The sequence below is a fragment of the Myotis yumanensis genome, unplaced genomic scaffold (assembly GCF_028538775.1).
Source record: "Myotis yumanensis isolate MYYU_CA2020_CCGP unplaced genomic scaffold, mMyoYum1.0.hap1 SCAF_4, whole genome shotgun sequence".
NCBI classification, from domain to species: Eukaryota; Metazoa; Chordata; class Mammalia; order Chiroptera; family Vespertilionidae; genus Myotis; species Myotis yumanensis.
Window position 1 is genome coordinate 99,925,704 of NW_027223755.1, and position 24,399 is coordinate 99,950,102.

At 43.7% G+C, this 24,399-nt stretch overlaps 1 protein-coding gene across 2 annotated transcripts in view; it reads left to right on the top strand.

Moving 5' to 3' along the window:
• CREBBP (CREB binding protein) overlaps nucleotides 1–24,399 on the top strand; it is a 154,968-nt gene that overhangs the window by 61,915 nt on the left and 68,654 nt on the right. For both annotated transcript variants that reach the window (XM_070413115.1, XM_070413114.1), the window contains exon 3: nucleotides 6,377–6,553. In XM_070413115.1, the coding sequence (XP_070269216.1) occupies nucleotides 6,377–6,553 (177 nt within the window). The remainder of the gene's footprint in view (nucleotides 1–6,376; nucleotides 6,554–24,399) is intronic.

Below are 24,399 nucleotides of genomic sequence, written 5' to 3' on the forward strand. Positions count from 1 at the left end.
AAAGATTACATGGTGTTTCTCAAGCAGCTATACTCAAATCCTGGTTAACTTCAGTTGAAAATAAAGCCAAATTTACTAAATTGTTATCAAATAACTGTCAGAAAATTAGAGTAAATATTTTTGTCTTGATTTGACTATTTTCTTATGAGTATTGATGTTAAAAATATGTGTGTTAGCCCAGACTTGGGAATGTTCAATCTGATCAAAGGACAATAGATGTAGAACAGGAATTAAGAAATCTAGAAGTCTCTAAAAGCTAATGGCTTTTACCCACTCTGCAAGCTAGGACTAGAGGATACTCTCTGGTTCTACCACGCTCTGCCAGGAAACGGTTTGGGACCCATGGTCCAGGGTGGGGACCTTACTTAGGAGCTGGGCAGCAGTGGTCTGTTGGAGGACTGTCTTTTGGTTCTCCTCCCTGTTAGCTCTAACCGGTTACAGACAGGCTGGGATTGACCCTGGACTGAGAGACCTGAGCCCTGACCTTAGTTAGAGTCTGACCTTCTGCAGGTAGCCTTGACTTGTTTTGGTTCGTCTGTAGAATGTATTGGTTCTAGGCTGGGGAGGGGAAATTTTTCAATTTTTTAAATGTATAGTCAGTCCCTATTAGCTGGACGTTCGTTACCTGCCATCAGGTAACGATGGCAGGTAACAAACTTTGACTTTGATTTTACCTTGGTTCTTGCACCATGAGGATCAAGACCACATTGAAATAGTTTTCTTCGCTATTGAATGGCCAAAAATAAAAAGTGAAAAATATTCCTGATGAAATATATCAGAGTGTTCCAAACACCCTGAAACACTTCAGTGCAGACAGTTAGAAAGTGCTTTGCCCCAGAAGCTGACCAGACAAGTTGTATTCAAGAGACCAGACAGACCCACACCCACCCCATTTTCGACCTGGCAAGGTGATCATATGAATGTTGTAAAAATATTTGCAATGTTTTAAAAACAGGTTTTTTGCAACATATAGGGTCAACTTTGAGACCCACGGGACCCCTTTGGAAGCTCTTTGGTCTCTTGCTATTTATTTCCCTCTCTACACTGAAGGGGGTGACTAGAAGCACAAATTGTCTATCCTTCCCCTCCCTCAGCCGCCGTCTATTTTGGTTTGTTGATGCTAGCGACTTCCAGTGTGACTTGGATTTTCTTTGTCCAATTGGTGGTTATAAGAAGTGAGCTCCATGACAAGTAGGAAAATTGCCTCTGCACAGAACTAGGCTTGGCTCACAGCAGGAGCTTAGAGAATACAGGTAACCCCCACTTTTTAAAAAATCCTCACCCAAAGATATCTATTGATTTGAGAGGGAGAGAGAGAGAGAGAGAGAGAGAGAGAGAGAGAGAGGAAGGAACGGGATTGAACCTGCAACCTAGGTATATGCCCTAACTGGGAATCGAACCCTCCACCTTTTGGTGAACAGGGTGATGCTCCAACTAACTGAGCCATCCTCCAGGGCCAGGTATCCCCCACTTTTGGTTCACATTATGCCATTTTGCTTTTGTCAAAAACCTACATTAGTACCTGTTTTCACTAACTGAAAGAAATTTGAAGAGGATTTTTGCTTTTACGAAAAAAGGTGAAAAGTGAAAATGGCATTCAGCATTTGTTCTGCAATAAGCCAGGTGCTTGCACCGAAGGTAGCCCAGCTGAGCTCCTTCCCCAGGAGCCACACTCAGCATCTCAGCATCAAGCCACTGTAGCTTTGAACTATGTTTGTGAGCATCTGGGCTTTCTCTTGATGTTGTTCATCCATTAACAAGATATATCCTAAGGTATCAGAAAAAACCCAAGAGAGCTCACAAGGGTGTTAAGTTTAGGGTAAAACTGGGTGTAATTAAGCATCTAAAAAAAATATTTTTATTGATTTTTTTTTTTTTTTAAGAGACAGAGGAAGGGAGAGATAGAAACATCAATGTGAGAGTGAAACATGGATCAGCAGCCTCTTACATGCCTCCTGTCTATGTGCCCCCCTACTGGGAATCGAGTCTGAAACCCAAGCATGTGCCCTGACCAGCAAGGGACAATGCCCAACCCAACTGAGCCACACCAACCAGGGCTAATTAAGCATTTTGATTGTGGTGAAATAATCACATTGTGTGTGCATTGAACTTGCCTGTGTCTACCATTCGTATTATTTACACATGTGCAGAGAGCAAGGATCTTGAAAGCTGCCTAAATTATTATTGGTTCTGCTAGTAACAAAGTGGTCTCTCTCAGTTGATGTTCAGTAATAGATAAATTGGAAAGCCTGTTGCTTGAATTGGATTGGTAGGTGGTGCAAAGTGTGGTGTGTATTTTATCATATCACTAGAGGCCCGGTACACGAAATTTGTGCATGGGGGGTTGGGGAGAAGGGAAGGTCCCTCAGCCCGGCCTGCACCTTCTCCAATCCAGGACCCCTCGGGGGATCTCCAGCTGCTGGTGTAGGCTTGATCCCTGCAGCCTAAACCGGCAGTTGGACATTCCTCTCATAATCCAGGACCGCTTGCTCCTAACTGCTCACCTGTCTGCCTGCTTAATCGCCCCTAACCTCCTCTGCCTGCCGGCATGATTGCCGCCTAACCGCTCCCCTGCTGGCCTGATCACCCCCAGCTGCCCTCCCCTGCTGGCCTGATCACTCCTAACTGCCTCTGCCTCAGCCCCCACCACCATGGCTTTGTCCAAAAGGAAGTCGGACATCCGGAAGATGTCCGGATGACCCGGTCTCATTAGCATATTACCCTTTTATTAGTATAGATTCCTGATTTTACTATATGTTAGGGTTAAAATTTGTTGTTGTTAATCCTTGCCTCAGGATATTTTGCCATTGATTTTTAGAGAGTATAAGGAAGAGCAGGGAGGGAGGAGGAGAGAGGGGCGGTGGGTGGGGGTGGGGAAGGAGGAGGAAAGGGAGAGAGAGATGTGAGAGAGACACATCAATTGGTAGCCTACTGCATGCACCCAACCACCTGGGCCAGGGATGGAACCTGCAGCCCTTCAGTATACAGACCAGCGCTTTAACCACTGAGCAACACCAGCCAGGGCAATGTTAGGGTTATTTTAAGTTGTATGTATTATTTGGTATGTTATTTTTTGGGTCTGGGAACACTTTTTATTTTTTTATTTTTTTATTTATTTTTATTTATTTATTTATTTTTTTAAATATATTTTATTGATTTTTTACAGAGAGGAAGGGAGAGAGATAGAGAGTCAGAAACATTGATGAGAGAGAAACATCGACCAGCTGCCTCCTGCACATCTCCTACTGGGGATGTGCCCGCAACCCAGGTACGTGCCCTTGACCGGAATCGAACCTGGGACCTTTCAGTCTCCAGGCCGACGCTCTATCCACTGAGCCAAACCGGTTTCAGCTTTTTTTTTTTTTTTAATATAGAAATTAATGATAATTTCTTCTTCATTTTACGGCATTTGGTTTACAAAAGGTTTCATACAAACTCTACTTTTAGATAGTGGAGGCAACCTGAACTGGCTAACTGCAAGAATGGATTGGATTCATGGAGAGGTGAATGGATGCATATGTCTTCTGAATATGTGGTCCTAGTAAAGATATTTTATTTATTTATTTATTTATTTTTAAAAATATATTTTATTGATTTTTTACAGGGAGGAAGGGAGAGGGATAGAGAGTTAGAAACATTGATGAGAGAGAAACATCGATCAGCTGCCTCCTGCACACCCCCCACTGGGGATGTGCCCGCAACCCAGGTACATGCCCTTGACCAGAATCGAACCTGGGACCTTTTAGTCCGCAGGCCGACGCTCTATCCACTGAGCCAAACCGGTTTCAGCCCTAGTAAAGATATTTTAAATAAAATTCAAGAAAAAGAAATTATAATTATGTTTTTTTAGCCCCAAATTCTTGGGCCTCTAAGAAGTGTTTCAGCAATTTGATTTTATGGGATAAAAAAAATTCTGAGAAATAATTGTTACGTGGAATTTATTTAATGTATCTAATTCTTTCTGAAAATACAAATTCTTGCTTCAGATCGGAGTTTTGGATAATAACTACAAAAGCCTAGTTGAAAATCAGCCCTAGCTGGTTTTGCTCAGTGTTTAGAGCATCCGCTTGCGGACCAAAGGGTCCTGGGTTCATTTCTGGTCAAGGGCACGTACCTCGGTTGTGACCTAGGCCCTGGTGAGGGTGCATGCTGGAGGCAACCGATCGATGTGTTTCTCCCTCATAGATATTTCTCCTTGTCTTTCCCTATCTCTTACACTCTCTCTAAGAAGTCAGTGGAAAAATATCCTCGGGTGAGGATTTAAAAACAAAACCCTAGTTGAAAATCAGAAATGCCCTTTATATTAAAAGTTTACTGAGCTGCCATCTTATCTTGATTAAGTCAGAACTCAAAGTTGAGCCTAACTAGGCTTTTTGAAGAATTTTTTTTAATTCAAGTTGAATTTGAGTTTTAGTGGAATTTAAATTTGTTTCTGTTTACTCAAGTAAAGCAAATAGAGCAAAAATGGCTGCTAGAATATGTTCACTTTCAAAAAGGTGAGAAATATCAGCTGAAAAAGCTACATGTGGAAACCACCTGTACATATGAAAATGCACAGAATGAGAACATTTTTCTTACACTAGATTGTTTTTATTTGTGTTTTTATATGGACATTTCAGCAGAAAAGGGTTAGTTGTATGGAGCATTGCTTTGTTTGCAACCTGGAATTTTAGAGCTTCAAGAAATAATGCAATTCATCTTGTTCAAGACACAGGTCTTACAAATGAGGATCTAAGTTTATAGAAGGGGAATGTAAGTTACCCAGTGTGACGGCTAGAGCAGGCTGGAGCGAGATCTCTTGAATGAGTACAACTTACCCTAGGAGGTCTTTCCTGGGGGGCCCCTTCCTCCCAGTTTTCAAACATCCAGCACACCAAGATACCTGGAAAGTAGAGTGAGCAGTACACAGCAGGTGGAATGCTACAACTTTGAGAAAGAGCACAGGCAGGCAATGAGAAAAGCCAGTCTTTTAATGATTGGTTTCTGTTTCTCCAGAGGAGAGGAGGGTGAGCATCAGGATATCAATTTGAGGTTTCCCAAATTCACTCCTGTGGAGATTGGGGCTGAGGTATCCAGAGGGAATCCTGTTGACTGGAAGAGATTCCTGACGTGTGTTGGTTACAGGCCCTTACAGAGGCATAGGTGGGAGTTCCTCCTTCCTGTTTTTGCCTTTATCTAGTGTATATATATATATATATTTTTTTAATATATATTTTATTGATTTATTACAGAGAGGAAGGGATAGGGATAGAGAGTTAGAAACATCGATGAGAGAGAAACATCGATCAGCTGCCTCCTGCACACCACCTACTGGGGATGTGCCCGCAACCAAGGTACATGCCCTTGACCGGAATCGAACCTGGGACCCTTCAGTCCACAGGCCGACGCTCTATCCACTGAGCCAAACCGGTTAGGGCTATCTAGTATATATTTTATATTTTTTCACTAATTTTATAATGGGAAATTTCATTTAATATTAGAGAGGATAATATAACAATTCCTCAAATGCGTACCTGTTACCTATTTGGGAGTTACCAACATATGGCCAGTTTGTTATCTAGGCTTCTTTCCTATCAGTACATCTTGCCTCACTAGGTTATTTTTTTATTTTTATTTTTTAATCCTCACCCGAGGATATTTTTTCCATTGATTTCCAGAGAGGGTGGATGGGGGGGCGGGGGGAACATCTATGTGAAAGACCATTGATTGGTTGCCTCCCACACGCCCCCACTGGGTCTAGGGAACTTGCAACCTAGGTACATGCCCTTGACCAAGAATCGAACCTGAGACCTTTGGTTTGCAGGCTGAGGCTCTAACCACTAGGTCAAACCAGCCAGGGCCTCACTAGGTTATTTTAAAGCAAATCCCAGACATTATATCATTTCTTTGTCAGTGTTTCTACTGCATGTTTTAAACTAGTAGAAAACTTAGCTTCAATCTGATGGGGATACCTGAAAGAAACGATTTACTTAGAGAGTAATTAAGCTGAAGGAGCTTCCCTTTATTAATGATTCTAGAAGGTTTTGTTCTCTAAATGATTTTCTTAATGCATTAGTGCCACTGTTGGGGTGGGGGAATTGGGTGATGAGTATGGCCGAGGGTAAGGATGGGAAATTGCTGGCTCTTAGGAGGAGGAGACAGATGTAGCTGTTGAGAACAGCTTTATTCGCCTTCTGCCTTAGTGTGTCACTGTTTGAGCAAGTTGCTCTGTTCATAATTCTGACTTGAACCCTGAAAATAAGCCTTTAATTTGTAATTGATATGAAGCTTTTATAGGAAATAACAGTTTTTGCTTCCGTGGGTCAAAGTGAGCACACCTGAGACTCTTTTTATATGTGATTTTCCCAATACCTGATGTTGCCTCTTTTTGTTTCAGATGGGAATGACTGGTAACACAAGTCCATTTGGACAACCCTTTAGTCAAACTGGAGGGCAGCCAATGGGAGCCCCTGGAGTGAACCCCCAGTTACCCAGCAAGCAGAATGTGGTCACTAGTTTGCCTCCCTTCCCTGCAGACATCAAGAATGCTTCAGTCACCAACGTGCCAAACATGGTAAGTTGCCCTTGGCTCTCAGGGCTTTGCTGGGTAGATTTTATTGTGCTGATAGTAAAGATCTGTAACTAAAAGTGTGTTGTAGGTGATAAGAAAATAACCCATATTTCTTATGAGTAGCTCTCTCTCAGGGAGTTTACATTTTCTATGATGAGCTGGCAATCAGAGGGCTAGGTAGAGGTTATTCAGTCAGTCCTCCCAGGTTCCCTTTGTGGAGAGAGAGGGTTCATGACTGTGAATCGCTGTTCCTTTCTCTTCAGTTACCCTCTTGATTCAGTAGTATAGCCAAGAGAATCAAGAAGCAGGCTTTTCTCACACTTTCTATCTGTTAGTGGTTGAGGCTGTCAGTAGAAGCCCATTGATTTTTGTTACAGTCAAACAAAGAGCATTCATCTTCCAAGGACTATATCGTGTCTGTGAGACATGGTATGTCTGACTTGTTATAGGGGTTCACATGTCTTCATTCTCTCTGAGATTTCACCTATAAAATAGGGATTATCCTTGTAACCTCTCGGCCTAACTAACCAAGTCATTTTGGGAAAATAGCTCCTTTTGCTCTGCAAAATAGACTCTCTTTTCATTCCAAACAGTAAGGGGAGGTGTGTGTGTTTTTGTTAGACCTCACTGTGCACTTGCAGCTTCTAAATGTTTGAAGCTGGAAACAGCCAAGTCTTTTCTTCCCTGCGCTTGTTGCTGGGAACCTGCCCTTCCAGGATTGTCTAGTTTCAGCCATACACATCCAGAACCTAAAACAAAGCCTCCTTCTCCCCTAGCTTGCCCTTCAGAGCCCTGGAGGCAGCAGTCTGCATCTGGCACCCACATTCTCCCTAATCTCACCTGCCTTCCCTTTTCCATTCCTCATTAGGAGGACGGTAGCATGGACTCCAGTTCTAGCAGTCATCACCTGAGTTTGCTCAATGACCTGGAGCACATTTTGGTTTCAGAGTAAGAGCATTTGCTTTTCCACAGCCATCCTGTATTTTAGAATCTGGTAAACTCTGACTCAATATTTTCCTCTTTTTCTCTTTTCAAATCTTTTCCAGCCTCACTTCCCTATCCTCTCTTCTTTACCCACAACTTGGTGATGGAATCCTTTTACTCCACATTCCCTTTCTTCCTGTGCTGATCCAGGGGACTGAATTTCTGAAAGTGGTACATTTATCAGGGTCAAATTCAGACTTGACTAGAAAGAGGCATCTGGTTCCCTTCACCTGTGCCAGGGCTAGTGGGGACAGCCCTTTGGTCTGGAGCAGGGCTTCTCTCTCCCTCTGCACTGTTGACAATTGGGACTGGATCATTCTCTGTGGTGGGGGATGCCCTGTGCATTGTGGGATGTTCAGCAACATCCCTGGCCTCCACCCACTAGATTTCTCATAGCACTCTCCCCCTTTCCCCTTTCTTTTTCCCACAGTGGCCCCTGGTGAGAACCCCTGCTCTGGTGTCTGGTTAGGGGAAGCAGTAGCAACAGCACCTCATCCTTTTGTCTGTTTTTGTGACATCTAACAGAAGTAAACCCAGTTTTTTCCCTCTTTCTTTCTTTGTCTCTACCTCTCCTTTTCTCTACCCATTCCGCCTGTCATCTGCACTGCTTTTCCAGCTGCCACTTTCCCACCAGGAGGGCAGACTTTGAGTGAGCTCCTCAGACTTTTACCAGGGCAGGGAGTGGTGCTTTACCTGTGTGTGTATGCTTGTGAGGCAGAGTAACCCAGGCATAGCCTTCATGCTGTAGAAGCAGGAACGAGAGGGGTCTGGGCAGAGAAGTGGGACGACATCTCAGTGCCATCATGTCATGTTCTGTGTTTTATCTTATTCTTGCAATAGTCTCTTTGAAAGACATCATTACATGTCCCATTTTACAGATGAGGAAGTTGAGGGTCTGAAGAGTTTTAGTTTGTTCAAGGTTCAGTAGCTTCCTGTCTGCAAAACCCAGAGCCCTTTTTAATTATGTCTGGTGTCATGTTTTGGCAGCTCCCAGTCCAGGGAGTGCTTTACTAAGCACTGTGTTTCCATCGTTTGTTTGCAGTTCCTTGAACATGTTCTTCCTTGAATTTTCTAAATTGTGCCTGACCCTTTGGAATCATAGATTTTGGCACAGCGAGGGAAAGCAGTTAACAAAAATCTAAGTCTCATTAATGAAAAAAGAAAAATACGAAGCCTTGAATTTATTTATGTGTTTTGTCATGCTATAGGGAGTAATCATTTGAAGCCCAACTGGATTCAGTGTACCAAACAGGGTCAGTATTCTGATGCCTTATTAGAGCTCTTCATGGAATGATTTAAACCACTTGGTCATTGCCTTTCTCCTCTCCTCATTTCTAGAGGATTCCAACAACATTGGGCCGAGTTAAGAAAGTGGGGAGGTGACCATTCCTTTAATTTGCCACATTTATTGCATACCATCTCTGGGCCTAGGTGCACCTGGAATGCAGATGTGTGTGACATAGAGTTTGCCTTCTTTCATGAAATTGGGGGGAGGTGGTGATGGAGAAAAAATAATTACAAAACCAACTGCCCCAACAGGTTTGAGTAGTATGCAGTGGTTGAAGTTGACACAGGAACCTCCTTAGATGGAGCCATTGGAGCAGGTGTACCACAGAGGGAGATTTGAGGGCAAGATCAGGAGAGCAGAAGCTATGAAGACACCAGGGCACTTGGTTATAGAGCATTGGCTTGTGTAGGGACTGGCAGACGTCCAGTGGGAAAGATGGCTCTCAAGTGAGGGGAGAGCAGTGGGAGTGGATGTTGGGATCAAATAGGAGCCAGTTCAGGGAGGGCCATAGGGTGGTAGTGACTACTGCAGTGGTCTGGGCGAGAGGAAATGGTAGTTTGGATGTGGTTGATCACAGTAGGGACAGGAGACTAGATGACAGTCGCCACTAGATTATGTGGAGTCATCATGTGAGGCGACTTGTTGGGTGGAACCATTTACAGAGCTGGGGAGGAACAGACTTGGAAAGGGATGACAAAGAGGTGGGCATCAGTAATTCCACTTCAGATGTGTTCCTTTTGAAATACTTGTGAGATGTCCAGGTGGGGATGTCAGGCACACCGGTGGGCTTACAAGTAGGGTATCTGCTATCCATGTGGGAGCTGTGGTAACCATAATGCAGCAAGGGCTGTGAACTGAACAAGATCACGCAGGGGGAGAAAACCAGAGAGAGAGCAGGTCAAGAAGGAACCACAAAGGGGACAGCCAGGGGATGGTGTCCTGCAGTCGAAAGAGGAGGATGTTTGAACAGAAGGAATTGGTGCAGTGGAGGTGATTAAGATGAGGGCAGAAGAGCATCACTGGAATGTGCAGGTGAATGAATCTGTGGGTAAATCATTGTACTGAGAGTTAAATGTAACCTGTAGTCATGGAGACCTACAGATGAGAGTGCTCTGTTGTCATCTTCTGGGATAGGATGGCTGCAGGAGCTCTGAAAAGTTCAGGGCTCCTGTTGCATATGGAGTCATTGTTGAGGGCATACATATTCTCAGTACAATGTTCAAAAGCAAGTAGCACATACTCCTAAATGTTCTGATGTATCTCATTGATGTATCTGTCTTTGACCATTTTATTTGTAATTTCTTACCTTTCTACAATTTTGGAAGTTAGAAATTTCCCTATGTTATCTATACTAACAAAAGGATAATATGCTATTTAGACCGGGAGACCAGCCAGGGAGGGCAGTTGGGGGCCATCAGGCCAGCCGGGAAGGGCAGTTGGAGGCCATGAGGCTGGCAGGGGAGGGCAGTTGGTGGCGAGCAGGCCGGTGGGGGGCGGGGAGGGCAGTTGGTGGCGAGCAGGCCAGCAGCAGCGGGGGGGTGGGGGGGGCGGGGTGCAGTTGGGGGCAAGAAGGCTGGCGGCGGGGGGCGGGGGCAGTTGGAGGAAGAGCAGGCCAGCAGACAGAGTGGTTAGGGGCGATCGGGCAGGTGAGCGGTTAGGAGCCAGTGGTCCCAGATTGCGAGAGGGATGTCTGACTGCCGGTTTAGGCCCAATCCGGCAATCAGACATCCTCTGAAGGGTCCCAGATTAGAGAGGGTGCAGGCCAGGCTGAGGGACACGGCCTCCCCGTGCACGAATTTCGTGCACTGGGCCACTAGTCTATATAATAAAAGCCTAAATGACCGTTATGACAGAATGACCAGAACAACCGGTAACTATGATGCACACTGACCACCAGGAGGCAGATGCTCAATGCAGGAGCTGCCCCCGGTGGTTAGTGCACTGTGGGAGTGCCATTCAGCCAGATGCCAGGCTCACGGCTGGCGAGCGCAGTGGCTGTGGTGGGAGCCTCTTCTGCCTTCATGGCAGCGCTAAGGAGCAGCAAGCCAAGCAGTAAGGAGCAGCTATCAGGTGGGCGGTAAGGTGTGAGGGGTCCCAGACTCTGAGAGGGCTCCCATATTGCAAAGAGGGCGCAGGTTGGGCTGAGGGGCACGCACGCATGCACGGATGCACAATTATGTGCACCAGGCCTCTAGTATTTCATAATTATAAGATGCACATTTGTTCTTTTTACATTGTAGCATATATGAAAACAGGACTTTTAGAAACAGTCAAGTTTTAGAGTTTATAAAATACAGTATGTATGCTCTTTTAGTTGCTCATAATTTGAATTGACAACACTATTAAACATATATTCACTGTACAGCTTTCCAGGACAGCTTACATGGATAAAAGAATTTTAAAGGTATTTAAATTTTACTGCCCTAACTCCGTGGTCGGCAAACTGTGGCTTGCGAGCCACATGCAGCTTTTTGGCCACTTGAGTGTGGCTCTTCCTAAGCCTTAGGAGTACCCTAGTTAAGTTAATAACAATGTACCTGCCTATATAGTTTAAGTTTAAAAAATTTGGCTCTCAAAAGAAATTTCAATCGTTGTACTGTTGATATTTGGCTCTGTTGACTAATGAGTTTGCCGACCACTGCCCTAACTGGTTTGGCTCAGTGATTTGGTTCAATGGATAGAGCATCAGCCTCTGGATTGAAGGATCCCAGGTTCAGTTCTGGTCAAGGGCACATGCCTGGGTTGTGGGTTTGATCCCTAGTAGGGGATGTGCAGGAGGCAGCCAATCAATGATCCTCTCTCATCATTAATGTTTCTATCTCTCTTTCCCTATCTTCTCTGAAATCATTAAAGATATTTTTTAATAAATAAATAAATTTTTATTTATAAATATTTATAAATAAATAAATAAATACATCTTATGTCTTCTGACAAAAGAACAGAAGCAAGTTTGAGGGGAGGGACGATTATGTCATCTTTCTGTGGATTGGGGTTGAGGTCTAACGGGCTGCCTCAAAGAAGAGGCCTGCAGCAAATTGTGGGAAGAGAAGTAGTTCCAAGGCAGTCCTCTGAAAGATTATGTCACCTGATTCCTGGTGACACTGTCCTTCCATTTTTATCAGAAAACATCTTAACACAGAATGAGGGAGCGTTTGCAGGAAGGAGGAAAACGGGCTCCAGGTGGGACTGAGTTGTCAATTAGGTTATTGCTGACCTTCATGACAGTCAGGTCCAGGTTGTTTTTAAAGGAGCATTGTTTGGAATTGGGACACATCTTGGGTTTAATCTGAGAAAGGGCCTCTTCATTAGGTTCACCCAGGGAGTTGAGCCTGGGATGTGGTCTCCAACAAGGGTAATTTCTCATAAGAAGTTCTTATGTGTGACTTTTTTTTAGGAATTACATTACAGAGACTTAACCATTCTTAAAGTTGTAACACAGGAGATTTATCAGGAGTGCTCCTTATTTAAAACTAGAGTCCCAATGCCTGAAATTCGTGCAAGGGGCTCGGCCCTCGCAGCCCCGGCTGCCTCACGACCCTGCCCCCGACCCACTGGTCGTTCCGGAAGGTCATCCCAGAAGGTCATTCCACTGTCCAGTCTAATTAGCATATTAGCTCTTTATTATATAGGATTGCTCATGAGAGTGGTGTTAGGATTTGTTTCAGTTGTGTGTTAGAGAATTGACATGAAAAATTTGGATGAGGCTCCCAGGCAGCTACTGGTTCAGGTCTCTAAATGGAAAGAAAGTGGGACTAGTGGACGTCTGTTCATGCAGGGGAGGTTTATATAGAATTGTCTTCTGTGTCCTGCCAGAATAACGTATCTGGGACAGTGCCACTGGCAGCAGATGGGTGACAAGCCATTAACCATGACCCTTGCAGGGGTAACTGTGCATCTCAGAGTTAATTCTGTGTTTCTCAAAGTGTGTCTGTGGACCCACGCTGCATCAGTGACTGGTTCCTGGGCCCCACCCAGTCCTGCTGGTTCAGACACTTTTAGAGCAGGGATTTTCAACCTTTTTCATCGCATGGCACACATAAACTAATTACTAAAATTCTACAGCACACCAAAGAATGTACTCTGTTTTTTATTGATCTGACAAAAATATAGATATACAGTAGTTTTGAGAAGTCAGTGCCCCTGACTAAGTAGTCAGTTAATTGATGTTTTAAAAATTCTTACAGTGCACCAGTTGAAAATCGCTGTCTTAAAAGAAGGGTGGTGGATCTGTTTTTGTGGTCACTATTTACAAAACTTTAGTTTTTTTTATCAGTTTCCCAATGTATGTCTCCTAATTCCCTATAAAGCAGTTCAGGATAATTGCCAAATAGATGGGCTTGTTCTCTCTTACACTGGAATATGTAGATTTATGTATTTAGTTAGTTAGTTAGTTTAGTTAGTTAGTTTATTTTTCCATTGACTTTTAGGCAGAGTGAAAGAGAGAAGGAAAGACAGAGAGAAACATTGATTGGTTCCCTCCTGCACGAGCCCTGACCAGAGCCCAGGCTGGGGAGGAGCCTACAATCAAGGTACATGCCCTTGACTGAAATCGAGCCCAGGACCCTTTGGTCTGCAGGCCAACACTATCCACTAAGCCAAACAGTCTAGGGCTGGAATCTATAGTTTTAAATAAGCTCCTCCTGTAACTTTGATGTGGAACAATGATTTTCAACTAGAATGCCACAAGAATTTTTAAAACATGCAGTACCCAACACAAACAATAGCTGTATGGTGTGAATAAATCAAAATTATACCTATATTTTTTGTCAGAGGGACAAGAAATATTTTTTTGGTGTGCCACAGAATTTCAGTAATTAGTTTATGTGTGCCATGAGATGAAAAAGGTTGAAAATTGCTAATGAAGAATGTTTTCAGAGCCACTGTTCACTGCAGTATGAGTGACCTGTTGCCCAGCCGTCCCTCTATGGGGTGGGCTTACTTTGTTGGTCTTTATGTCCACTGCAGTACTTCAGAAGGTTTCCCTGTCCTGTCTCCCTCTTGTTTGTCCTACCTACACTAATAAAAGACAAAGATGCTAATTGACCATACCTTCGCTACACCCAAGCCACACCCACCAGCCAATCAGAGCGACTATATGCAAATTAACCCAACCAAGATGGCGGCCAGCAGCCATGGAGCTGGAGCAAGCAGAAGGCTTGGTTGCCCTGGTGATGGAGGAAGCCAAGCTTCCCACCTGCCCTGGCTGGCTGTGGCCTCCATAAAAGGCAAAAAAGTTTCAATTATAGCTCCTGCTTCCAGCCAGCCTCCACTGGGAGCTTGGGTGGCTCGGGGCCGTGACCAGCCAGCCTGCAAGCAGCCATCAGCCCCTTACCCAGAATGGCCACACCCTCATGGGGTGAGCGTCCCCACTGGGGGGGGCTTGGCCAGCCTGCAAACAGCCATCAGCCCCTCACCCAGACTGGCCAGGGACCCCAGCAGGACCCTGCACCCTGAAGGTGGTGTGGCCAGCCTGAAAACGGCCCTCAGCCCCTCACCCAGGCTGGCCAGGGACCCCCACCCTGATCCAGGACACGCTTCAGGGCAAACCAGCCAGCCCCCACCCATGCTCCAGGCCTCTATCCTATATAATAAAAGGGTAATATGCAAATTGATCCTAACAGCAGAGCGACTGGGAATCACTGATCACTATGACACACACTGACCACTAGGGGCCAGACGCTCAATGCAGGAGCTGCCCTCTGGTGGTCAGTGTGCTCCCACAGAGGGAGCTCTGCTTAGCCACAAGCCAGGCTGATGGCTGCCAGTACAGCTGTGGTGGTGGTGGGAGCCTCTCCCGCCTCCTCAGCAGCGCTAAGGATGTCCGACTGCACCTAGGCTTGCTCCCCGCTGGCAAGTGGACATCCCCTGAGGGCTCCCGGGCTGCCAAAGGGATGTCTGACTGCCAGCTTAGGCCCAATCCCCCGGGGAGCGGGCCTAAGCCAGCAGGTGGTCATCCCCCAAGGGGTCCTAGACTGTAAGAGGGCACAGGCTGGGCTGAGGGACCCTCCCAAATGCATAAATTTTTGTGCACCGGGCCTCTAGTTCTCTCATAATTTCCTGTCTCCTGTCTCTCTTCACTGAGGAATCAAGGCATGAACTGACCCAACAGGTTAAGCCTTATATACCCAAGGGCTTCCCTGCAGAGAAGCTCATATTCCCGTAACATTACACACTAGCCCCTTGTCCTTCACAAGCAGGGATAATCACTGATGCTCTGATAATTCCCTCTACCCTAGGACTAAGGAGAGCACTTCCGTTCCTTCTTGTGGAAACATGAGTAGTCATGTCAGCTCTTCAACACAAGAGCAGTTTCTGTAGAGACTATGAATTGTGCCTCAATAATTGAGTTGGCAAACATGAGAAAAGGTTGGGAAGTAAGCATTTGTCCATAATTATTAGTAATCCAAGTGTTTGTGTAATTTTAGGTCTGTTACTCTCATCTTACTTGCCTTCACCTGAGAAAATGTATTTATGGGGCCTTTGAAGAATAACTTTTAGTCTAAATTCTTATCAGTAGCTGTATAAAAGCCTTTCTTCTGCTTAAACTCATCTCCTTTTGGCTGGGAAACGTAGCCTAAGCACAAAATATGTTATGTTACAATTATCAGGAAGCTATAAATTGAGAATATTTAATGAAGTCCTTTGATGTCAGACATAACCATAGGTATTACAAGTATTCAATAAAAGCCACTTAACTTTGTTTCCAATATGGGTTTCCATTAACTAACAATATCTTTACTAGAGTGTGATTAGTATTGTCCTTTTTTCAGTGAAACCTTCTAGGTCAGCGGTCGCCAACCTTTCAGACTTCTCGGACCACCAGTGGTCCGCATACCACCAGTTGGCAACCGCTGTTCTGGGTGGAAGCATAAATTATCTCTAGAGACATTCAGCTCTTTCACTTCACGTAGAGACCCAGTAGGAAGATTCCTCTTGTCTAAACAAGTTGTGCCATGTACCTTCAAGCACCTAACATCAGAACTTCTGCCTGCCTGTTAGATGCACATACTGGGGATGTATACCAGGCATTTCTGAGCAGTAAAGTGACTGTTAGAAGACCTTGGTAAGATAGTACATGTAATGGGTCTGGATGGGGACAGACATAGCTACCAAAGTTATAAATGTAATGCTTTATTATATCTGAAGAGTCATTAACCATGGCAGTCTTTTCAAGGCCCTAATCACCCTAACTTTTACCTTTTCCATAATCATCTGAAATGGCCTTACGGCTCAAGTCACTAAAACCAATTTGTTACTCAAATGGTTAATTTACCAAGTTATCAAAAACTTAACTGTAGCCCTGGCCAATGTGGCACAGTTGGGCATTGTCCTGGGCACTGAAAGGATGTTGGTTCAATTCTGGTCAGGGGACATGCCCCGGTTTCGGGCTTGATCCCCAGTAGGGGGTGGGCAGGAGGCAGCCGATCCATGTTTTGCTTTCACATCAATATTTCTCTCTCTCCCTCTCCCTTCCTCTCTCTCTAAAAATCGATGAAACTATTTTTTTTTAAACTTAACTTTAATAAATACTTTTGAAGAATCTGTCTGTATATATTGACTAGAGGCCCGGTGCATAAAATTTATGCACTTGGGGCGAGGGGGCGTCCCTCAGCCCAGCCTGTGCCCTTTTGCAGTCCAGGAGCTCTTGGGACATCCTCCAGCAGTTGGACATCCTTAGCACTGACATGGAGGTGGGAGAGGCTCCTGCCACCGCCGCTGTGCTCGCCAGCCATAAACCTGGCTCAGGGCTTCTGGCTGAGTGGCACTCCCCCTGTGGGAGTGCACTGACCACCAGGGGGCAGCTCCTGCATTGAGTGTCTGCCCCCTGGTGGTCAGTGCATATCATAGTGACCAGTCGTTCCACTGTTCAGTCGATTTGCATATTGGCCTTTTATTATATAGGATGGTATACAAGAAGAATATTTCTTAAAAGTTTTTAGTAAGTTGGTAATTCTTCTGAACTGGTTATTTGGTCAAAGGACCTGGTGCCTTTTAAGACCCCTTAATTCAGTTGAGATGTGGTGGTCTGATTGGCCATTGGAATTGATCCAGTACCTTCTACCTTATGGGGTTTCTTTGTGCAGTATTAGGTAACCACTCACCCCTCCTTGACAGTCCAACTCTCCAGTTCAGAAGGAAGGATTTGGGGGCAGGGTAGAGAGTTGAGAGAGGGGGTTGTTTGTCCATTTATCAGTCCCCCTATCTTTGCCTTTTATCTCACCAATTGAGTTTTCTTTCTTGACTTAGCCATTTGTTTTCCACGATAAGATCACAGTTCTGATTTGGAAGATTATTTAGAAATCATTTTGTTCCAACTTAAGGTAATTTTAAGTTATTTTCCTATTGAGTTTAAATCTTAAATTGTAAGGTAATCTTATTTTTAAAAAAAATCAATAAACACCAAGCAAAAAGAAAGCACAAGAAATATTATACCACCCGTTTAAATTAGTTGTTTCTTATCAGTTGATCTTCATCATCTCAAAGGTGATTATCACTTCTTCCCAGTTAGATAGCTGTGAACATTTAATGAGTATTTTCTTTATTTTATGACTGCAAAGCTTTTCATACCCAGCTGTTCTAGGGCCCTTCTTGGGGAATCAGAACAAGCAAATATTGCAGAGCAATCCCTGTCCCAACTGGTGTTCAGTTGGGTATCATTTTCTACTTTAACTGGAGGTTGGGGAGAAAGTAAGGTTTCCAGGTGGGCCAGAGAAAGGATGTCAAGAGAGTGTGGGTCTGTACCCCATCAGTGGCGTGGAATTGGGGCCAGGTTGTCCTGAAGGGCCATCTGTAGGGATCCCAGCCCGACGTGGATTTGGGGCAGTGGTTTGTGTGGCAAGAGGAAACACTTTCATCCCCCATTCTGTCTTGGTCAAGTTCTGCTTCTTACTGTTTGCACTGGAGTCCTTTGCAGACATTATAACCTAGTCTTATATACTTAATAGAAAATAACTTATTTTTCTAAGAAAAATGCCAGGATAAATTATTATACAGTATGTACTTCTGTGCACATCTGTGATTATGTCCTTAGGATGGAATAGAGGCCATATAGAATAATGGGGATGGTGTTGATTATACAAACCTGTGTAACAATAGCAATTCTAAAAAAAGTACACGTTAGAGCCTAGCTGGTGTGATTCAGTGGTTGAGCACGCATCGACCCATGAATCAGGAGGTCACAATTCAAGTCCCGGTCAGGGCACATGCCTGGGATTGTGGTCTTGATCCCCAGCAGATCAATGATTCTCATCACTGATGTTTCTATGTCTTTCCCTCTCCCTTTCTCTCTGAAATTAATAAAAACATTTTTTTAAGCACATGTTAGATTCCTTTAAAAAATTATGGAAGACCACAGAAATATAAAAGATTTGCCTTTCATTTGATGGACATGGGGCAAGTGATGGTTGAGCTGTGGTGACAAATGATACATGCAAAGAGTAGTGGCCAAATCTAGCGAAGATGGGATTGGGTGAGTGGGCTGTACCTCCACAGCCACTGGGTCAGTGTGCTTTGTGTTCACCTGCTGTTACTCATGGTTCAAAATGCTAGCATGTGGGGAGAGTCACATTTGAATCAATGTTGACTTCCTCGCCATGCTAGCCTTCTCTTTCCCTGATTAGGAATTACATGTGAGCTTATTGGAGTGTCAGAAATGCATATTGCATATATTGTAAGGCTTTGGATGGATATTGCCTTCCAACAAAAGCCACGAACCATATCACCAGCATTACAAGATGCTCCCGAGGTTGGGCTTTGATAGCAGAAGGTGGTGGTGTCTCATTACTTTGATTTATAATTTTTTAAATTATTGGTAAAAATTAAATTACTTATGTTTAAAGACATACATATTTCTTTTTTGACTTGTCTAGCTCCTGTCCTTTGCCTGTTTTTCTGTTAGAGTCTCTTAGAACACTTTCATAAAGCAAGTTGATCCAGGCCTCTGTCAAGGTGGGTAGTAGAGAGGTTAAGGGTGGGGGCTCTACTGCTAGACTTCCTGCTCCATCACTGAGCATACCACCTGGACAAGGTGCACACCTCTGGGCCTCAGTTACTTCTCCTGTAAGGTGATGCTGGTCCTGAGTTAGTTTCTCCCTTGGGGATTGGATATTAAATGAGCACTGAGCACAGAGTTCGGCACGAAGTACTTGAGAAATAAAGACTGGCCAAGAGGACAAAAAGAAATAATACCTGTATTATTAACTTGCTTTGTCTTGTGTGTTCATTATTTTTTTCCTAGTTTTTTTAGTTTTGTGTTTTGTTGTTGATAGCCTTTACGCTTTGGTCCTGGAATAAAATGGAAGTTCTCCTGTAGTCTGTCCTCTTGCACTTCCCTTTATGGCATGGCCCAACACTGGATCAGAACCACCTGTGGGCCCTTTTCTTTAAATGTTTTGTCTTATCCTCACTGTAAAAGTATATGCATATTCATTTTGGAAAATCTGGGAAAAGTATAAAGCTAAAATTAGTAATGCATCCTCTATGGAACTTGAACAAGTAGAACTGCTTCTGGCTCCACTGTAGATTTTCCAGTTACAGTTTCTGGGAAGAAAGAATGGGGAATCTGCATTTGAAGAGGATTTTACTGGGAATTGGTTAGGAGCCACTGCTTTATATTTTTTTTTTTTATGAAGGTCTTTACCACCTTTGCATTACAAAATATTCCTCTTAATTACCTTCTAGTATCTTTACAATTTTATTTTTTATCTTTAAAACTTTATCATTTTCTACTGATTTTTGGAATTCTTTTTCCCCAAAAGCAGATTTTTTTTTTTAAATAGTAGATGTTGTAAAACATTCAAACAATACATGATCCTGTCCAAAGATAACCACCAGATAATAGAGTTTTCTAAGAACAGATACAAACATATAAAGTTAATAAAGAAAAAGCTGACTTTATGGTACTATTCTGTAACTTTCTTTAGCTCAATATGTTAGAGACAGCTTTTCATGAAAGTATAATGGTCTCATATATTATTATCTACACTAATAAAAGAGAAACATGGTAATTCGTGTACGACCGCTACCCTTCCCATGGGCTAATCAGCATATCCTTATGCAAATTAACTGTCAGCCAAGATGGCGGCCAGCAGCCAGGCAGCTGGAAGCGAACATGAGGCTTGCTTGCTCCAGTGACTGCAGACTCCAACGTTCCCTGCCTGACTTGCCGGCCTCTGAGTTGCAACTCTAAGCAACTATGTACTATGTTGCAAATGTAGAAGCTAAAAAAACCCCAGAAACCAGCTTTCAGCCTGCCGGGATCTCAGAGCTGAAGTTATACATTGTTTCGATTATAGAATGGCAAACAAACCAGATACGAAGCCTCAGAGCTAGAGCCAGAGCTAAAGCTGGCCCAGAATAAAATTAAATAAGAGAAAAAAAAGGAGCGGTTGGGAGCTTCAGTCAACAACCGCCAGCCTGAAAGCAGCCCTCAGCCCCTCTCCCAGACTGGCCAGGAACCCCAGTGGGGACCCCCACCCTGAAGGGTGTGTGACCAGCTGCAAACAGCCATCATCCCCTCATCCAGGCTGGCCAGGCACCCCAGTGGGGACCCCCACCCTGATCCAGGACACCCTTCAGGGCAAACCAGCCAGCCCCCAGGCCTCTATCCTATATAGTAAAAGGGTAATATGCCTCCCAGCATCGGGATCAGCGGAGCTGCGAGGCCTCTTGGCACCAGATCAGCATGACAGGGGGCAGCGCCCAAACCCCCTGATCGCCCTGCAGCTCTGTGTGTGACGGGGCGGGGCCACAACCTCCCTATACGCCCTGCTCTGTTCGTGACAGGGGAAGGCGCCCCAACCCCCTGATGGGCCCTGCTCTGTGTGTGACGGGGTAGAGCCATAACCTCCCCATCGGCCCTGCCCTGAGTGTGACAGTGGCGGCGTCCCAACCCCCTGATTGGCCCTGCTTTGTGGGTGATAGAGGGCGGCGCCCCAACCCCCTGATCCGCCCTGCTCTGTGTGTGACGGGGCGGTGCCCTAACTCCCCTTCGGCCCTACTCTGTGTGTGACGGGGGAGCTCCCCAACCCCCTGATGGGCCCTGCTCTGTGGGTGACGGGGTGGCGCCGCAACCTCCCCATCAACCCTGCCTTGAGTGTGACAGGGGGCAGTGCCCCAACCCCCCAATCGGCCCCACCCTGAGCGTGACTGAAGGTGGCATCGCAACCTCCCAATCCGCCCTGCTCTGTGCATGACAGGGGGCGGCGCCCCAACTCCCCAGTCGGCCCTGCTCTGAGCCCGACCAGGGGCTGCACCTAGGGATTGGGCCTGCCCTCTGCCACCCAGGAGCAGGCCTAAGCCAGCAGGTCATTATCTCCTGAGGGGTCCCAGACTGCAAGAGGGCACAGGACGGGCTGAGGGACTCCCCCCCACCCCCACCCCCCCAGTGCACAAATTTTTGTGCACCGGGCCTCTAGTGTTATTATAATAATCACTTTATTATTATCTCACAATTTTTTGTAGGTCAAGAATTTGGGCAGGCCTCAGCTGGGCCATTGTTTTGCTCCACATAACTGTGACTGGGATCTTTGAGGTCCCCCTTATTTTTCATAACTGTGTATTATTTTATTAGGTCTGTTGCCATAATTTGTCTAATTAGTATACCTTTGAAAGGCATTTAGGAGTTTTCCAATTCTTGGTGATTTAATCAAGGCATGATGCCTGTCTTTGCACATACATTTTAGTGTACTAGTTTATAGTTGCTTCCCTAATAATAAATAATAGGAAGTGGAACTACTGGATCAAAAGAAATGCACATTTCTCTTTTTGATATATGTTGCTTTCCAAAGCCATACTAAATTGCATTATCACCAAAATGCCTGAGAATTACTATTTCTCTATATTATCATCAATATCAATTATTGAATTTTTATCTTGATCATATTCATAGGTAAAAAACGCCTTTTGTTTTAGTTTCAATTCTTTAATGATTTAAAGTTGGATAGAACTTTTTAAAGCAGCTTTTCTGAGATATATTTATATACAACTAGAGGCCCAATGCATGAAATTCGTGCAAGTGGCTTGACCCTCGTAGCCTGGAAAGGACTCTGGAAGGTCATTCAGCTGTTTGGTCTAATTAGCATATTATGCTTTTATTATTATAGATTTACGTTCCCCCCTTTAAAGTATACAGTTTAATGGTTTTGGGCAATCATCTTCACAGTCAATTTTAGAAAAGTTTCATCCCCAAAAAGAAACCTTGTAGTTTTAACAGTTACTCTCCATTTCCCCTGATCCCTCAGGTAGAGGCAACCACTAATCTATTTCCTGCCCCTGTGCATTTATCTACTCTGGGCATTTTATAGAAATGGAATTAGATAATTTTTACTCTTTTGTGGCTGGCTATTTTCACTTAGCACAAAGATTTTCAACCCTTTTCATCTCATGGCACACATAAACTAATTGCTGAAATTCTGTGGCATACCAAAAAATACATTTTTGCCCATCTGACAAAAAAATAGGTATAATTTTGATTCGTTCACACTGGATGACTATTGTTGTGTTGGCTGGGTTTTTTTGTTGTTGTTTGTTTTGTTTGTTTGTTTGTTTTACAATTTAAGGGAAAAGAGGTTCGTGCTCCTGACTAAATAGTTAGTTAGGTGTTACTTTTTAAAAAATTTCTTGAGGCATATCAGTGTGCCTGCCGCGGCACAACAATTGAAAATCACTGAGTTACCATAATGTTTTCATAGTTTGTGTTGTATCATATATTAACAGGCATTTGAGAAGTTTCTGCTTTTTTGGCTATTATGAATAATGCTGCTACAAACATTTGTGTACACGTTTTTGTTTGTTTTGTGTGTCCTTTTCAGGTACATCTCTAGGTACTGTGGACACAACAGACAAACTCTGCCTTTTGTAACTTACTGGGGACAGACATCAAATAATAGCAAATATGTAGCAAAATGGCAGATATGTTTGGTCTATGAAGAAGAATTCAGCACAGGAAGAGTATAGAGAATTGGGAGTCATAGTCTTTATAAGAAATACTGTATAAGTTTTCTACTGTTGCTTTAACAAATTACCACAATTTTAGTGGTTTAAAAGACCATCTATTGATTATATTACAGTTCTGTAAATTAAAAGTCCTATACTCTATTTTAAAAATATATTTTTATTGATTTCAAGAGGAAGGGAGAGGGAGAAAGAGAAACATCAATGATGAGAGAGAATAATTGATCAGCTGCCTCCTGCATGCCCTACTGGAGATTGAGCCTGCAACCTGGGCGTGTGCCCTGACCAGGAATCGAACTGTGACCTCTTGGTTCATAGGTATAAGTTCAACCAGTGAGCTTCATTGGCTAGGCAAAGTCCTATACTCTTAAAATCAAGGCGTCACGGGCTCTAGGGGAGAATCCTTTTCCAGATTCCAGAGGCTTCTTATTTTTCCTTGGCTTAGAGTTCTTTCCCTTCATCCATCTTCAAAGACAGCAACATCACATCTCTCTAATCCTTCATTTGTTGTCACATCTCTTTCTGACCCTGTGTACATGTTTTTGTGTAAACATATGTTTTCAGTTACTTCGGGTGTATACTTGGGAGGGTAATTGCTGGGTCATATGGTAACTCAAGGTGTAACCTTTTGATGAACTACCGGACTGTTTTCTAAAGTGGCTGCTCAATTTGACATTCCAGTAGTGGATGAGGGTTTCAGGTTTTTCACGTGTCTACCAAAACTTGTTACTGACTTTCTTTTAATTCTAGCCATCCTGGTGGGTGCAAAGTGGTATCTCGTTGTGGTTCTGATTTGCATTTTCTTAATGGCTACTGGTGTTGAGTATCCAGTCGCATCTTTTGTCCATTTTTTAATTAGATTATTTGTCTTTTTATCATTGAGCTTATATGAGTTCTTTGTATGTTTTAGATATAAGTTCCTTGTTACATCTATGCATTGCAAATATTTTCTCTCATTCTTTGGGTTGTCTTTCATTTTCTACAGTGTCCTTTGAAGCATAGCAATTTTTAAATGTTTTTAAATTGATTTTTTTAGACAGAGAGGAAGGGAGAGGGGGCGAGAGAAAAAGAGAAAAAAAACATCCACGTGAGAGTAAACACATCCATCGGCTGCTTCCTGCATGCCCCCAACTTGGAATCAAGCTCGAAACCCGGTCTTATGCCCTGATTGGGAATAGAACCAGCAACATGGGACGAGCCACACTGGCCAGGGCACAATTTTTAATTTTAATAAGGTTAATTTATTTTTGTTGTTTGGGCTTTTGGTGACATATCTGAGAATCCATTACCTATTCCAGGGTCATATGATTTACTCTTATGATCTTTTTCTAAGCGTTTTATAGTTTTAGCTCTCACATTTAGGTCTTTTATTAATTTTGAATTAATTTTTGAGTTTGATGTGAAGAAGGATTTCATCTTCATTTTTTTACATGTGGATATCCAGTTGTCCTGTTTTTTTTTCATCACTATTAACTGTAAAAAACTATTCTCTCCATTGAGTTTTCTTGGCACTGAGATATAGGACAGTTTATATAATAAATGCTGCCACCTTTCTGGAAAACAATTTGGCAACATAACTTACAGGGTGGGGCAAAAGTAGGTTTGCAGTTTTTTGTATGGAAAA